The following is a 17,662-nucleotide window of genomic DNA, read 5'->3' as shown; positions in this document are numbered from 1 at the left end:
AGCCGGAAATCTTATTTCACAGTCCCTGGTGGAGAAATTCCGCATCCCCACCAAACCTCTGGCTGTACCCTTGTCTGTTGTTGCCGTGGATGGGGGCCTCTTACCTCGCCCCATCCAATTCATCACCGAATCCATTACTCTGCAGGTGGGAATGCTGCATTCAGAGAGTATCTCCTTTCACGTTCTGCCTGGTCTCCCTCACGCCCTCTTGCTAGGTCTGCCTTGGCTCCAGAGACATGCACCCGTGCTTGACTGGCAAACCGGAGAAGTCCTTCACTGGGGACAGGCCTGTCATAAAACCTGCCTGGTTCCCGTCCATTCCGTCCGTCCCTCTCCTATCCCAGCTAATCTACCTGGACTTCCGATTCCTTATTGGTCTAGTGCTGATGTCTTTGTTAAGGAGGAGGCAGAGACATCACCACCTCATAGACCATGTGACTGCCCCATCGATCCCGCCAGAGTAATGCAGGTGGCTCCCGTGAGTCTAAATTGTCTCCCTCCTGGTAAGACGTTCGTATCGGTACCTGATCGGGAGAGAATCCTACACTGGGGTCATTCGTCTAAACTAGCTGACCACGCCGGTCGGAAAAAGACCCTCCAGCTTATTACCCGACACTACTGGTGGCCTAACCTGCACAAGGATGTTATGGACTTTGTTTCTGCCTGTGTGTCCTGCGCCCGCAACAAAGTTCCGAGACACCTGTCGGCCGGCCGCCTTCTTCCTCTGCCAGTACCTGCTGCCCCCTGGCAGCATTTAGCGATGGACCCTCCTCAATTCCGTCCTGGGGATAAAGTCTGGCTCTCGTCCAAATATGTCCGACTCAAGATCCCTTCCTATAAGTTAGGGTCTCGGTTCATCGGCCCACTGGTGGTCATCGGTCAGATCAACCCGGTAGCCTATAAATTGAAACTCCCGGCCAACTTACGGATCCCTAACTCCTTCCATGTATCTCTCCTCAAACCTGTGGTACTTAACTCTTTTTCTAAGTCTACAGGTACGCCTCCTGCTCTGGTTTCTGCTGAGGACAAGTTTGAGGTAGAGAACATTCTTGCCAGCAAAAGGGTAAAAGGAAAGACCTTTTTTCTGGTAGATTGGAGGGGGTTTGGTCCTGAGGAGAGAACGTGGGAGCCCCGGGAGAACATCCATGCCCCTCTCATCCTAGCTAAATTTCTGTCTGGCCTAGAAAAGGGGGGGCCTAAAGGGGGGGGTACTGTAGCGCTGGCGTCCCTGCCCTCTGCTAGGCAGGGACGCTGCTCCCCTCACCGCTCTGCTCCGTGCCCGGCGTCCTCTCCCCGCTCTGCTGTCAGCGCGCGCTCCTGCCCGGCGTCCTCTCCCCGCTCTGCTGTCAGCGCGCGCTCCGTCCCGGCGTCCTCCTCCTGCTCTGCTCTCGGCGCGCGCTCCTTCCCGGCCCCTGTGCTTAGGGCGCGCGCGCGCGCGCTCCCCTCCTCTTAAAGGGGCCGCGCGCGCCGCCCTAAAGAGTCCCCGGCCAATGGCCGGAGGACTTCATCATATAAAAGGCACCTCCTCCAAAATGGAGGTGCCCGAGCAATGTTGTTTGCACCTGTGTCTCACCTGTGCTTCAGCCCTCAGGTCCCGTTGCCAGTTACCTGCCAGTTACCTGCCAGTTTCCTGCCAGTTTCCTGCTAGTTACCTGCTTGATTCCTGCCTGAATACTTGTTACCTGTCTGCCAGCCTGAGGTCCGACGGTCTGCCTTACTACTCCTGTCAGTCTGTCTAAAGGACCAGCCTGCCCGCTCACCTGGGAGCGCATATCAGCTACCTGCCTGCTTGCCTGAGGTCCGACGGTCTGCCTTACTACTCCGGTCAGTCTGTCTATGGACCAGCTTGCCCGCTCACCTGGGAGCGCTTCTCCGTTATCTGCCTGCTTGCCAGCCCGGAGGCTCCGTTGTCACGTGCTGTGACCACCAGCTATCTCAGAGACTCTTGCCCGCTCACCTGGGAGCGCATCTCCGTTACCTGCCTGCTTGCCAGCCCGGAGGTCCCGTTGTCACGTGCGGTGACCACCAGCTATTCCAGAGACTCTTGCCCGCTCACCTGGGAGCGCTTCTCCGTTACCTACCTGCCTGCCAGCCCGGAGGTTCCGCTGTCACGTGCCGTGACCACCTGCTATTCCAGAGACTCTCGCTTGCTCACCTGGGAGCACACATCTACCATCTGCCTGCTAGCCTACCCGGAGGCTCTGCCATCACAGGTCGTACCTACCCCTTACCCAGAGACTGCCCTGATCACTTGCCGTAACTCCCTGTCCGTTCACCCAGAGACTGCCACCCGCTCCCTTACAAGGGCCGCCCCCTTGTATAGTAGCTCAGAGGTTCCGCCTCCCGGACCCGTTACAATATGCTTAGGTGACAAACCCCACAATGCTGAAGAGTTGTGGACAGCTCTGAAAGAGCAGGCAGATCTGTGGCTCACACCGCTGAACCTACAGCCAGGCATGGTCGTGTGTGACAATGGCCGGAACCTGGTGGCGGCTCTGAGGCGAGGCGAGCTCACACACGTACCATGCCTGGCCCATGTGCCTAACCTCGTGGTTCAGCAGTTTCTCAAATCCTACCCGGAGCTGCCGGATCTGCTTATTAAAGTACGCCACCTGTGTGCCCATTTTAGAAAGTCAGCTACTGCTTCCGCCGCCCTTGCCGTGGAGTCCACCAAGATGGTGAGCGGTGATGACGCCATAATTAGCATCACCATCCCTCTTCTCTGTCTTCTGAAACGCTCTCTCCTCACAATCAAAGAGGATGCATTGCAGGCGGAGCATAGTGAGATAGAGCAAGGAACCATACAGGGTGATTACACACAGCCCAGCCTCATCTCATCCCAACGTGGATTGGGTGACAATGAGAAAGAGGAGGAGGAAGGACAGGAGCTAGTTTCATGCGCTATAGACGGTACTACCTGCACAGCTGTCATACTGTCTGTTCAGCGTGGATGGACTGAGGACAGGGAGGAGGAGGAGGAGAGTATGGTCAGTCATCCTCTTCGTGAGGACACGGAAGTCTTGCCTGTCAGTAGTGTGGCACGCATGGCTGAGTTTATGTTACGCTGCCTTTCCCATGACCCTCGTGTTCTCAAAATTTTGGGTGACAGTCATTACTGGTTGGTGACACTTCTAGACTCACGCTACAAGGAGAACTTTATGTCTCTTTTTCCTGAGGCGGACAGGTCTACAAAAATGGGGCTGTACCAAAAGGCCCTTGTTGCGGAACTATTAAAAAAATTCCCATCCGAAAACGCTGGCGGCAGAGGGCACACTTCGTTGGACAACCAAGGAGTACAAGCGAGAGAGACATAACTTCAATCCAGCAGAGGCAGGGGAACACTGTCAAAGTTCTGGGAGAGTTTTCTCAGCCCCTCCCATCGCACAGGCCCTGAGGCGCGGGGTACTCTCACAAGGAGTACAAAGTTTGGGAAGATGCTAAGGGAGTACCTCCATGATTCCTCTGTGCCTTATAATTATTGGGTATCCAAGCTGGATACGTGGAATGAACTGGCTCTCTATGCCTTGGAGGTCCTGGCCTGCCCTGCCGCCATTGTTTTATCAGAGCGAGTTTTTAGTGCCGCTGGTGGAATTATAACTGATAAGCACATCCGCCTGTCAACTGAAAATGCTGACTGGCTGACTCTTATAAAAATGAACAAGGGCTGGATTGGGCCAGACTTCTCAACACCACCGAATGATAGCAGCGTAATATAAACTCAAATCTAGTGTCTTTTCTTGGGAGGTGTATTCCCATGCACCTTTTCACACCCAGACATGCGTATACGCTTCCTGATTTTGGCTATTTGCTCTTGTCCTCCTCCTTCTCCTCATCCTCCACAACCATATCATCAGGGTGACAGTGGTCCGTGATGCAACACCCACATAATTTTTTTAAAGGGTGTTTATGATGCCCGTAAAAAAAAAAAAATTACAGTATGTTCATGTATACCCCCAGGGGTAAATGTTTGTCAGCCCATACACTTAGTGTATGGGCATTACAAGTATAGGAGGCCCGCTCCTTACTAATGGGAACATTTTTTTATGAGGCCCTCCTCCACGTCTCTTCCAACGGGCATTGAAGTGCCTCCAAATTTTTGGCAGCCCTTGCATTCACCGCATAGGCCAACACTATGGGAGACTCTCTCCTTTCTAATGGGAATTTGCTGTTACTGTGGCCCTGCTCTATGTGTCTTTAATTTCTTAGTGGGGTTTTTCCTAAATTTGGTCAGCCGTTGGACTCACTGCATACCCTATAACTGTATAGCAGACTCTCTCCTTTCTAATGGGAATTTGTTGTTACAGTGGCCCTGCTCTATGTGTCTTTAATTTCTTGGTGGGGTTTTTCCTAAATTTGGTGTGCCGTTGGACTCACTGCATACCCTATAGCTATATAGCAGACCCTCTCCTTTCTAATGGGAACATGTTGTACTTGTTACTGTGGCCCTGCTCTATGTGTCTTTAAATTCTTAGTGGGGTTTTTCCTAAATTTGGTCAGCCGTTAGACTCACTGCATACCCTATAACTGTATAGCAGACTCTCTCCTTTCTACTGGGAATTTGTCGTTACTGTGGCCCTGCTCTATGTGTCTTTAATTTCTTAGTGGGGTTTTTCCTAAATTTGGTCAGCCGTTGGACTCACTGCATACCCTATAACTGTATAGCAGACCCTCTCCTTTCTAATGGGAACATGTCGTACTTGTTACTGTGACCCTGCTCTATGTGTCTTTAAATTTTTAGTGGGGTTTTTCCTAAATTTGGTCAGCCGTTGGACTCACTGCATACCCTATAACGGTATAGCAGACCCTCTCCTTTCTAATGGGAACATGTCGTACTTGTTACTTTGGCCCTGCTCTGTGTGTCTTTAAATTCTTAGTGGGGTTTTTCCTAAATTTGGTCAGCCGTTGGACTCACTGCATACCCTATAACTGTATAGCAGACTCTCTCCTTTCTAATGGGAATTTGTCATTACAGTGGCCCTGCTCTATGTGTCTTTCAGAGTCTCTCCATCATCAATGAAACAGGATGTGTCTGATGATGTGTCACACACCACATTGCCAGATAAGGTTGTAAAATGTTAAAATGACATTTCACGGTGAATGCATTTGCCTTAAAAAATAACGTAAAAAAAAACAGTAGGATCTTTCTTTAGCATAAAAACAGAGTCGCCAATGTAACCTCAATGTAATCACATTGTTCAGCTCCTGCACCTCCTCCTCCATCTCCGAAATGACCACATCAGTCACAAGCTGAAAGCACTGCAGCACAGCCTTGGCCAAGCGGCAACAGGCTGTGCTAAAGATAACATGCTTAATGCTTAGGTGACAAACTGCCCAGCGCTGCAGAGTTGTTGAGAGCACACAGCAGCTTGATCTGTGGCTCTCACCGCTGAACATACAGCCAGGCATGGTCGTGTGTGACAATGGGCGGAACCTGGTGACGGAGAAATAACAGCCGGAGTAGATACGGTTTCCCTCTATGCCAGTCCTTTCACCGAGCTAAAGAATATGGCTGTGGTGAAATACAACCCCCACTGAGAAGCTGTTTCAGATTGAAAAACATTGGACCCACCAGAGGATTTGATTCTGAGGGCTCACCTTTCTCCCCCGCTCAAGAGCCCCATAGCAGCTGCAAAGTTAGCGCTATCATGAACTCTCCTGATGTAGAAGCCAGGGCACACCAGAGGATTCTCTGGTGGGACCATCCAACCCTGCCGAGAAGCAGTCCTGGCTAAGAAAAGTGCGTGGGAAGGTTCCCGGACACTCTATGGCTGCTTTTTTACTCAGGTGGAAACCCACGCAAACATGGGGAGAGCATACAAAAGTCCTTGCAGATGTTGTCCTTGCTGGGATTTCAGCACTGCAGGGCTTCAGTGCTAACCACTGATCCGATGTGCTGCCGTTCACCCTCTAATATCTAACAGGCTGGAGAAACTTGCACCTACTGCCACTCTATCTTCAGGTCCTTTGTGAGAAACTAATGTATTTGGGCAGCCACTCAGTCTACCAAATAAAATTCCTGAGAAGGAAATTGGGGATGGCTTCGCTACTGTTACTGGGGGCAGTGCTAATACCATGGCGTCATAACATAGTTTACTGGAAATATTCCAGGATGGTAGGAGGCAAGCAAATTCCCACAGAAAAGTACCAGCAGTAATGTTCAGGGACCCGCGCTTGTAGAAGGCGGAGACAGCACCGGGAGAAATAGTGACGGCTGGGGAACTAGTATGAACACAAGGCATGAGTCATGAAGCAGCCCTGGCTAAGAAAAGTGTGGGGTAAGGTTCCCGGACACTCTATGGCTGTTTTTTGAATGTGGATCGGACGTGCTCAAGCATGTTATTTCTCAAACCGGATTGCAGATCAGGCCATTGGCCAACTCTGTAGTCATGAAATTAAATGCGCAAAGAAAGATGTTTGTGTGTCAAAGCACCACCGAGAAGTGCGAATTGATGTTGGACGGGCTGCCATTGCTTCTGCAAAAGCTGCTTTTGAGGACTTCCTAGGAAAAATGACACCCAGAGTAGATATGGTTTCCTTCTATGCCAGTCCTTTGACAGAGCTAAAGAATATGGCTGTGGTGAAATACAACTCTCAGCAAAAAAAGCTGTGGACTGACTCCGTACCGTCCCTGGCCGCATTCACCTGTCCACGTGTTTGTGGTTAGGCGGTCCTTCCCAGTAAGTGCACTGGGGAGGGCATGGGTAATGTTGTGGGACCCGTGCTTGTGGAAGGCGGAGACGATACCGGGAGAAACAGTGGTGGCTGGGGACCGAGTATGGACACCCGGCCGCTGTCGGCATGAGATTATGAAAAGCTTCCACCTCCACGAGCCTAAAAGGCCACATTTCAAGTGCAAGCAGCTGTCAAAAATTTGGCAGTATAGTATTGCAGCCTGTGGGTTGGTGGGTGGCTGGCTGCATACTTGCGCTTGTATTCCAAGGAATGGGGTAGGGACAACTGAACGCTGCACTGGGACAAGGACGTGGACGGTGATTGTTGCAAGTCTGCAACGACAGGTGCATGGCGGGAGGCATCTTCGCGTGCGCCAAGGATCACTTATGATGGGCACACTTTTAGGCAGTGACCTGGGAGTCAGAAACGCTTCCAGAGGTCTTCCCCATGCTGTTCCCATGTCTTTTCAGCACTGTATGCATGTGTCTGAAGATGTGTCACACACCACATGGCCAGATAAGGTTGTAAAATGTTAAAATGACATTTCCTGGTGAATGCATTTGTCTTGGTTGAAAGCAATTTTAAAGTGCAAAAACGTACCAAAAACGCTATGTGTGAACATAGCCCAAGGTGTGGAGGAGTTTTTTTTGTTTTTGGTTATTTATTTTGCCTTACATGCTAGTCATTACCCTGGAAAGGATGTGCCTTAACATATTTCCCAGGAAAATCCATTTTGGTTTCATTTTTGTATGTTTTATTGTGAGTCCGTAAAAGTGGCATAATACTCTGACAACGTTGTTGACAGCAGTGATCTGGGAGTCAGAGATGCTTCCAGGGTTCTTCCCCATGCTGTACCCATGTCATTTGAGCACTGTTCCCATCAATTTGGGCAATTTTTAGGCCCTCTGCAGACCGCCGGGGGTAGCCGCCTGAAAAATGCTTGAGTTTCCCATAGACTTACATTGGGCTCGTTGCTCGGTTCGAGCACCAGAGTATTCCAATGTGCTCGACCCGAGCAACGAGTACCCGAGCATTTTAGTGCTCGCTCATCACTACAGTTGGTATGTTGTATTTCATTATTTCTGGTCCTTATCTGAACAGAACACACGTAGAGCCAACAGAGGAGACAGTATTCGTTTTTCCAGTTCTCGGCTTTTATTTGAGCTAATTTGCTAACAGTGGATATCACAGTTTTCCCAACACTAGCAGACTGTGGAGTTTAATAAGGGAAGCCACATTCTGCAGCTCTGCTAATGCTAATCAATAGTGTGAACATTTGGCTTCATTTTATCTTGCGCGAACCAGGGCACTGCTTGTTGTAATCAGCTAGGCTTCACCAGATATCAGATAGCAGAGGACTAATAGGATTGACTTTTTACCTTGGAAGAGGAGCTGGCAGATTATAATGCACAGCGAAAAGCTCCTGTTTAATGTGGCATGTCTACTCCTGAAAATGTGTTAAATTGACCATAAACGCAGCAATGAAATTAACAATTTGACCGTAAAAGACAATAATTAAAACTTATCATTATGTTTATGGAGCAAAACAATCAATTCCATTAGTTACAACTGGTTTAGTGTTATTCTACATTTTACTTAGTGCCCATTTAGACTAGTCTACCGCAGTCGTTAAATGAACACCTATTGGCTAAGCAAACTAAATGACAAATGTTTAAGTTCCAGACAAGCAGTTGTAGGGCATGCTGTAAACAGTTGACCTTGAGAAACGCTATGACAAACACTGAGCTGGTGCTGAACTATACCCAGGAATGCTCGTTACTGGTTATTGGCCTGCCTAAATTGGTCCATAGTTATATCTTAGGCCTCAATCGTACTATGGAAAATTTTATTAGAAGGAAAAATAAGGCTCACATTCAAACACATAGGGCCATTTACTGTACTGTACATTTGTCTGTGTTGGAGCACAGGGAGGCTGTGTAGCCCTTCCACACACATGGGCCTGATAGATAGTTACATGTAATAATGTAATTATAGGCCTGATACAGTAAAAATCAGCAGATTTAACCAATTTCCATATGAAAAAAATTCATGCATAGCATTGTGTTAGGAGTATACTGGATAATGAGTTTTGCCAAGAGCGGTCCAAATCTGTCAGATTGCAAGGGAATCTCCCATGTTCAGCAACCTCTTCAGGTCAAGCCACAGATTTTCAATTGGATTCACGTCGGGGCTCTGACTGGGCCATTCCGAAACTTTGATCTTATTCTGGTGAAACCATTTTTTGTTTATTTGGAGGTATGCTTAGAGTCGTTGTTGTGCTGAAAGGTGAAATTACACTACATCCAAATAACAGTTCCAAAGCATAATGCTGTCTTTACTATGCTTCACTGTAGGTATAGTGTTCTTTTGGAGATGTGCAGTGTTGACTTTGTGCCAAATGCACCCTTTGGAATTATGGCCCAAAAAGGTCAACCTTGGTCTCATCAGACCTTAACATGTTTTCCCACATGCTTTTGGCAGAGTTGATGTAAGATTTGGAAAAACAGCCAGGCTTTGATCTTTTTCTTTGTAAGAAAAGGCTTCTTCTGTCTTGCAACCCTACCCTCAAAGGCCATATTCATGAAGAATACAAGAGACTGTTGTCACATGCAGAACACAACCAGTACTTGTCAGAAATACATGCAGCTCTTTTAATGTTGGTGTTAGGCCTATTAGCAACCATCTGGACTAATTTTCTTTTCGTCTTTTCATCAATTTGTGAAGAACGTACAGTTCCACGCAATGTCTCCTCAGTGTTCCTTGGTATATCTACTGCCTTTGAAACATTTTCCTACCCTTCTCCTGACTGATAACTTTGAAAAAATTGATTACTTTGCTGTGTTGAAAGCTGTTTATGGACCATGGCTTTGGCTGTAAAATACAACTAAGAACATGAAAGGAGAATCCTACTAGAATAGCTAAACTTTATATATGGTTAATCAGAATAGCTGTAAAGGATTTTCATTTTGTACTGACTACTATTTAACATGAGTTAAACTGTGCTTGGCTAATTGTGAACAAAACCACATCCCCAATTATAATTTTATTTTCCCCCTCAAAATGATATGTTTGTTTCTCAATGGATTTGTACAGATTATGGTTGACATTAAATAGAATCTGTCAGAAGGTGTTTGCAATTTATTTTGAGCGCAGCATAATATAGGACAAGTGAGCCTGATTCTAAGACCTCATTCACACGGCCATGTCTCCAGTACTTGTGTTAACAGTTTTCACACATACTGGAGACACTTACACAAGTAGACCCATTCAAATGAATGGGTCTGCGCACATGTCACTGTGTTTCCACGGACTCTGAGTCTGTGGACAAAACACGCTGACATGTCCGTTTTTTCCCTGCAGCACAGGCCGCAAAACATCCCACATACGTGAACACCGATGACAAACGGATGAAATCCATGTGTCATCAGTGTGACATGTACCAGCACCTGGGAAACAGCGGTAGAGTTCGCCCTGTTCTCATGTGCCGGGTGCTAGAGGCAAGTCTCATCATTGTCCCCTGCTTGTGCTGAGATCACACATAATCCTTCATTGCATCCACTATAATGTTCAGTAGTGAACACTGCTCACAGTGTAATGAGGAATTAAAGGTCCAGTAGCTGGCAAAAAGTGGCCGCTGGCTTGAGCACTGCTGTCCCCTGGAATCTGACCGGGGGGGGGCGGAGAGAAGGACATCATGGGCCGTAAATGGCACATGGACAGGGGTTAACCATCCCTGTTATAGAAAGGTCAGTCTTGACAGCAGGCAGCGGGCGGCAAGTTGCTCAGAATGGAGTGATCCAGTGGAAAGGACTTTGGAGCAATTTTTCACTCAAGAAACAACAGTTTTGGTAATGAAAGTATATTACACTTTTGATAGTGGCTACATTAACAATCTAATAAGCATAAGTTTGATGAATGACACTGACTATTAAACAATAAACGCTCACAATACCTTTTTACTGTGGACCACTGGCAGCAGAAAATCCACAGGGGTAAGAACTAATGCAGATTTTACTGCAGAAATGTACCTTTTGAAATCAATCAAATAAATAGATAAGCTGATGATTTCATATCAGCAAGGCATTCAGATGAATGTATTGACATACTGTAAATTTCAATTCTGCAGCACCATTCAAGTTACGCTTCAAATTTTTTCTAAGATATCTTAAAATGCTCTACTATAATACACAGCAGATTATCCATCCCGAAAAGAAGAATAAAAAATCAGCTGCTTATCTAACTATTGTAACAAAATCTCTCAGTTATTTTTTTAAAGACATTAATGTTCCACTCACCAAGTTAGTGTTCAATCCTCCTGGAACAGATTTGCTCCTTATGCTTCCTGTTTCCCCATTCCCTTCAGTAAATGGTCTGGAAAGGTCCACCTCTGACCGACTGTGATCTGAAAAGGAGTGCTATACATATTATCTACCAATAACTACTGCCATATAGTAGAGGTGTACTCAAATTATGAAAATTAGTACAAATACTTTTGCGTTTTTAAATGGAGACACTTAATTGTTAAAATTAGGGTGAGTTATTTTCCTTTTTTTTCACCCAATGTATTGCGAACTTGTGGCAAAGTATGTGTTTTTGCAGTAATTTCCTTCTAATCGAGGTAAAAATTGCAACTTTACAGCAACAAGTGAACTCACTCCAAAATATAATGACTACATTGTTTTTACAAATGTAATGGTGAAATGTAGAAGTTGTTTGATGCAAGAGATTATTATTACTATTTATTATTATAGCGTCATTTATTCCATGGCACTTTACATGTGAGATGTCTTAATTTAATATAAAAAGGAATGATATTGTAATTTTTCATGCCAAAGCCTAAATGTAAACCTAGAAAATTCTGAAGATCTGATAAAAACACACATCATTCTATCTAATTAAGTTCAATTCAGAAGGCTATGACACAGATTTATTTTACTGTCCCTTTAAAGGGGTTGTCCGGTCTTAAGCTACAAGTCTGCAGTCACTCTACATGACAGCAGACTTGTGAATCCTCACATCACGCACACTGGACACTGTGGTGCACCTGCTGCGCATGAGTGCCACAGATCCTAGAGGGGTGCATGAACGGATTCCTCCACAAGAGGCCCTCATAGCATACACACACCTCCACATTCCACCTCAGACCACCAGAAGGAGCCCGATAGGGATATAAATAGGGAAGGTGGAGCTAGCCAGTCAGTTCCTCTGGAGAGTTCAGCAAGTACAGGTCTGAATACAGAGTCGAGCTCAATCTAGTCTGGTCTAGTCCAGAGAACACAGCTAATAGTTCAGCAGTGGAGCACGAGGCTCCTGCAAGCTAGACTCAGGGAGCTCAGTTAGAGCTCAAGGCGTGCCGACGCCATAAGAGCGGTGAAGCGCGGCAAGCTGCCGCTAGTGTGTATAGCCTGGTGAGGGCCTCGATCGTGGCCGAAGGCTAGAGGAGTGAGTAGCATTGGGGGCAGAGGAGCTGTACAAGCTCACCCCAGAAAACATATACCGGACACCGGGTCCGCGTATTCAGGGTCATATATCCCCCTGTAGAGACAACCGGAGACCCCTGGACGACTTAAGGTCCCAGGATCACCCAAGAGCTGATACGTACCAGAGCCAGGAGTCATGGAGGCCCCGCAAGCTGGGAGCGTGTACTCCAAGAGAAGGCCCTACCACAAAGTCAGCCGGTGCAGGACAGAGACAAAGTTAGGCCTAGCTATAGGCAGGTCAGAAACATACCACACAAAGGCAAGAAACAGGAGGCCCTATACCCGCTCACTGGGGAGGATCCTGATATGCACCCTTCACCCTACAGTGCTCCGGAATGTGCCTGGAATTCCATCAGTAAAAGGTACTGAAGTGAACTGTGTCTTTGCCTATCCTTCTTCAGACCCGGCTGGGTCCCCTCTGTCCTGCATCCCTACATCCACGCTGCCCTGAGGCCTAGCTCCACCTGTGGGGAGCTATATCACCCAAGCTGCCTTAACACCGGCCTCAGTGGGCTGCCGGAGCGCTGGTGAACCTCACCAGACACCACAGGTGGCGTCACGAACTTTCCCCCATTATTCCTTGCTTTTTAAAGAGTGACCCCAGGGTACGGCCCCAGGAGCCGGCCACCGCGGCATCCCCCAAAACCGACAACAAGGCCCGGGCGCCGAGTGGCCCCCATCCCCTGGGTGCATCAACACTGTGAGGATTCTCACAGTGTGCAGTGTGCCGCCCGCCGCCGGCATCGGAGAGTCTTCACAGCGCACGGTGTGTACAATGTAAGGATATACAAGTCTGCAGTCATATAGAGTCATATAGAGTGATTGCAGACTTGCAGCTTAAGACCGGATGACCGCTTTAATGTGAAAATCATGTGTGTCATAAAGCTGTATTAAGTTGAATGGAACTGATTTTCAGCCGCAGAAATTTTTGCAAAAAATCTGCCATTTGTGAATTCATTTTTCTGGGTCATATTTCAGACCCAACACAAAGTTGCCATAGGATTCTCCTAAGCATAATATAAATTACCGTTGATTTATATGGTGATCTAAGAGGGTCCATTTGTTAAGGGGTCCATATATTCAGTCTTTTTTTTATGGGGCTCTTCTCTTCTAGGTACACTGCCATCTTTACTGCTGCAAACATTCATGTGCTTGCAAAAATTGACCACTTGACTCACTTAGCTAGAGTAACAATATATGATTACCATTCATGTACTGTATTCAAAGAACATGTAGAACAAGAAAAACTTGGATTGCTCCGAGTCTTGGCATGGAGTAGCTGGAAAAGATATAAATTGTTAAAGAAAGAGAACAGTGCCTGCTTGCCTGATGTCAATGTTTCTGACATTTTTTGAATTGCGCCTGATTATAATCTGAGCATCATTTTAGCATCCCTTTTTTTGCTAGCTCAGACATCCCCGGTTTTAAACTGCTGGAGCTTGCAGCAGAATAACAGATGTACTGTAGGAACTGTCCTTGTGGGATTCTGTAATGATAGGGATTTGCCACAAGAGGGAAACTATAGGCTGAGAGTTACATAGTGGAACTAATCAAAACCTTTTTGTCAAATCAAGATCTGCTTTCAATTAAAAAAACCCCTAAATATTGAAACCATAAGGCAAAGCCATGAGTATTTGGTGAGCTTTTGATGTTAACCTTTAATTTAGTAAATAAGATGTTTCCTCTTTTGTTTATTCCCCCTTTAATGCTTATTGAAAACATACTTATATATGGGCCTATGAACTTTATAGGCCTATGTGTGCTTTTTTCTATATACATTAAGACTTCTCTTGGTGTCATCGCCCCATTTTTTGGTCTGACCACTGTCAGTCTTGGTTCTCTTACAGGGACACGGGCGCCTATATAAGTTCTTGTAACTACATTTTAATTGTTATGTTTGTATGTCACCTTTTTATATATGAGGATTGCCAATTTTAATCTTATTTGCTAAATTAAAGGTTAAGTTTTAGGTCCACTTATTGCTGTTTTTGTGACTTTGACTAGTGGATTTGGCGGCGTGGGGTCTGGAAACGTGTCCCCCTCCAATCTTACTTTTTGCTTCATCTGAGTTTTTGATGTTGCAGAACTTGTGCAGCATTTCTGCACCTATTAGCTAAAATAGGTCACTTTAATTGTTTTCATTGTTTTTGAGTGCGATTTTTTTACATGTGTTTTATTGCATTTTTTCCAATGCAGTTATGGTTTATCTTTGGTCTGTCATGTTTTAAATAAAGCTACTTTGTCTTTGATACTTCCTGGTATTTGGCTTTGACAAAACTTTATTGTTACAGTCATTTGTGCATTTCTTGCCATATTAGGGCATCTAATGCAAGTATATGAGGAAAACCCGTACATAAAACTCAGAGTTCCCGCAAGAGAAATTGGGTTATAGGAAGTTTCGCCCCCAGCAATTTGCCCACAGCAGTTCGCCCCCATCTGTTCGTCCCCAGGTACATTTCGCCCCCGCACATTTCGCCCCTATCATTTCGCTCCCAGGAAGATTCGCCCCCGCACATTTCGCCCCCACACGTTTCGCCCCTGGACGTTTCGAACTGGGGGCGATATGTACGGGGGTGAGATGTGCGGGGGCAAAACATCCTGGGGGCCAAATGCTGGGGACGAAATGTGCGGGGGCGAAATGTACCCGGGGGCGAATTGCTGGGGGCGAACTGCTGGGGGCGAAACATCCAATTCCCGAGAAATTGATATGTTGCAGATTTCAAACACGCACCGCAGGTCAGTTTACACAGCCTTAATAAAAAGCACATTGGGCGTGAGATTTATATAAATCCTATCCACTTTGCTGGAGTTGTAAGATGGTTTACTTTCCTTGCGCAGCGAAAATACCCAGCATCACCAAAAACTCGTAGTGGGAATTTAACCTAAGCAAGAAAGCAAAAATTAGCTTATGGGGGGCGATTCACTAAGACTAGTGTTCCGCATGCCAATCTTAATGAAGGGCTCGCTGGAGTACAATGTGTCAAATTCATGAGGAGGTGCACGCTACTTAATGAATTTGGCACATCTTCTCAGTGGCATGCATCTGGGCATAAAAAACGCCAGCACTTTTGCTGAGTTTGACGGGCGAGCAAAGCCACACTCTGTCCCGCCCGGCTCCTCCACAGCCTTGCCTATTTTGATGGAGCTGTTTCAAACTTCAAAAACGCCAAATGATGCAACATTTTTACGCAACTCTGTAGGTGTGTAGGTGAAAATGACAAATATTTTTATAAATTTGTGTTGTCCCAACACATTCTGCTGTCCTCTGTTAATCCTCCTGAATACTGATACATAAATAGACAACTGGATGTTACCACTCCCATTGTCAAGGCGGTGTGTCCCTACATAACCCAGCAATTTCAGCACTGATTGGCCAGTGTCGGTTTGTGTAGGGACACAACCAGTTTTTAATTTATTCATACATTTTTAGGAGGAATAGCAGAGGAACGATACAACACAGAGGTCTAAGATTATCCAGAATTGTTATTTCTTGCAGATTGTACATATTACTAAAACTAATAAGTCAGGAAAGATGTTGCGTCCTTTTTAAATACTGTACTTCTATGTTTTGCAAGCAGCTAATGCTAATCAAGCGTACAAGCGTTAGGTGACACCTGACACTGCATATTTGTCATGCTGAAAGTTCTGCACACTTTACTTGTGCTTTACTGTCATTTTTTTTCTGCAAAAAACGTGATTGAAAAGATGAAATATAACTTAGTTTTGCTCATAAATCAACATAGTACCCCAAAAGTACAATGTGTAAGCGCTGTTTATCATATTCTTTGTATATAACATTGTAATTGCAGAGATATTTTCTGCACTAACATCCATTCATTTTAACAAGCAGTAATCATGGCTAATAATTAGTGTTGAGCGATACCTTCCGATATCAGGAAATATCGTATCGGATTGGATCGGGCCGATACCCAAAAAGTATCGGATATCGCCGATTCCGATACCGGAAACCAATGCAAGTCAATGGGACACAAATATCGGAATGAAAATAAACCCTTTCTTTCCTTGTAGGTTAATTCTACATGAAGTAAAACAACTAAGAATAATGTAGAATGACATGAAAAGCCGGCAATTCATCAGCGGCATTCACCGGTACCCGACAATTTACAACAGAAAGAATAGAGCTTCACACATAGATTAGATAGATAGAAACATGTCAGTCACATATATATGAAGTACAGTGACAGTGTTGCTTACTGTACTTGTCATTTAGTGTAAAGGATTTATTAAAAAAAATATTAGTGTTTTCGTGCACCGTCTCTTTAAAAAAGCCGGCCGGCAATTCAGCATCTGTACCCGACAATTTATAACAGACAGAATAGAGCTTCACACATAGATTAGATAGATAGAAACATGTCAGTCACATATATAAGAAGTACAGTGACAGTGTTGCTTACAGAACTTGTCATTTAGTGTAAAGGATTTATTTAAAAAAATAATAGTGTTTTCATGCACCGTCTCTTTAAGAAAGCCGGCCGGCAATTCAGCATCTGTACCCGACAATTTAGAATAGAAGGAATAGAGAATCACACATAGATTAGATAGATAGAAACATGTCAGTCACATATATATGAAGTACAGTGACAGTGTTGATTACTGTACTTGTCATTTAGTGTTAAAATAAAGGATTTATTTAAAAAAAAATTGGCGTGGGGTTCCCCTTAATTTTAGGCTCTAGCGGAGGTTAAGCAGACAGCTGGGGCAAATGTTTGAAGCCTGGGAAGGGGGTAATACCCACGGAGCTTCCCAGGCTACTAATATCAGCCCCCAGCTGAATACCTAGCCTTTACTAGCTATTAAAATGGGGGACCCCCCCAAAAAAATGACGTGGGGTCCCCCCTAATTTAATAGCTAGCACAGGCTAGGCAGACAGCTGGGGGCTGATATTAATAGCCCAGGAAGGGTGCCATGAATATTGGCCCCCTCCCAGGCTAGAAACACCAGCCGTCAGCCGCCCCAGAAATGGCGCATCCATAGGATGCGCCAATTCTGGCACTTAGCCTCGCTCTTCCACGCTGCCCTGGTGCGGTGGCAGGGGGTAATAGGGTTGGGGTTGATGTCAGCTTATAATGCCAGCTGACATCAAGCCCAGGTTAGTAATGGAGAGGCGTCTATAAGACACCCCCATTACTAACCCCATAGTCAAAGTTAAAAGAAAACACAAACACCCAGAGTAAAGTCCTTTAATTGAAATAAAGACACAATTCTTTATTGTTCTAAATTAAACCATACTTACCATCACGCCCATTCCAGCTGAAGCCAACGATCTCCTGCAATAAAAGAAAAATAATAAAGCAACCTCATCCTTACCTTTCGATGGTTCCCAGGACAGCTCCAGCTCTGCTACATCGAGATGACAGGCTGGACCGCAGCAGAAAGCTGCCATCCAGCCTGTCATCCCGCAGACACTGAGAAGCGCAGGCATGCTTGCGCTCCTCAGTGTCTCTCTGTGACGTCATCCAGATGAGCCGAGTTCATGTCCAATGAACTCA

The 17,662-nt window shown here is 45.8% G+C and overlaps 1 protein-coding gene across 7 annotated transcripts in view; it reads right to left on the bottom strand.

Annotated features, from left to right (window-relative positions):
- The window catches only part of SYTL5 (synaptotagmin like 5), a 483,329-nt gene that overhangs the window by 100,824 nt on the left and 364,843 nt on the right, over positions 1 to 17,662 (bottom strand). For all 7 annotated transcript variants that reach the window (XM_073667280.1, XM_073667286.1, XM_073667282.1 and 4 more), the window contains exon 11: positions 10,968 to 11,074. In XM_073667280.1, coding sequence (XP_073523381.1) covers positions 10,968 to 11,074 — 107 coding nt within the window. The remainder of the gene's footprint in view (positions 1 to 10,967; positions 11,075 to 17,662) is intronic.

This window comes from Phyllobates terribilis, unplaced genomic scaffold (assembly GCF_046119375.1).
Source record: "Phyllobates terribilis strain yellow unplaced genomic scaffold, ASM4611937v1 Scaffold_2__4_contigs__length_985480577, whole genome shotgun sequence".
NCBI classification, from domain to species: Eukaryota; Metazoa; Chordata; class Amphibia; order Anura; family Dendrobatidae; genus Phyllobates; species Phyllobates terribilis.
The sequence above is the reverse complement of the archived record's forward strand: the minus strand, read 5'-3'. Positions and strand labels throughout refer to the sequence as shown.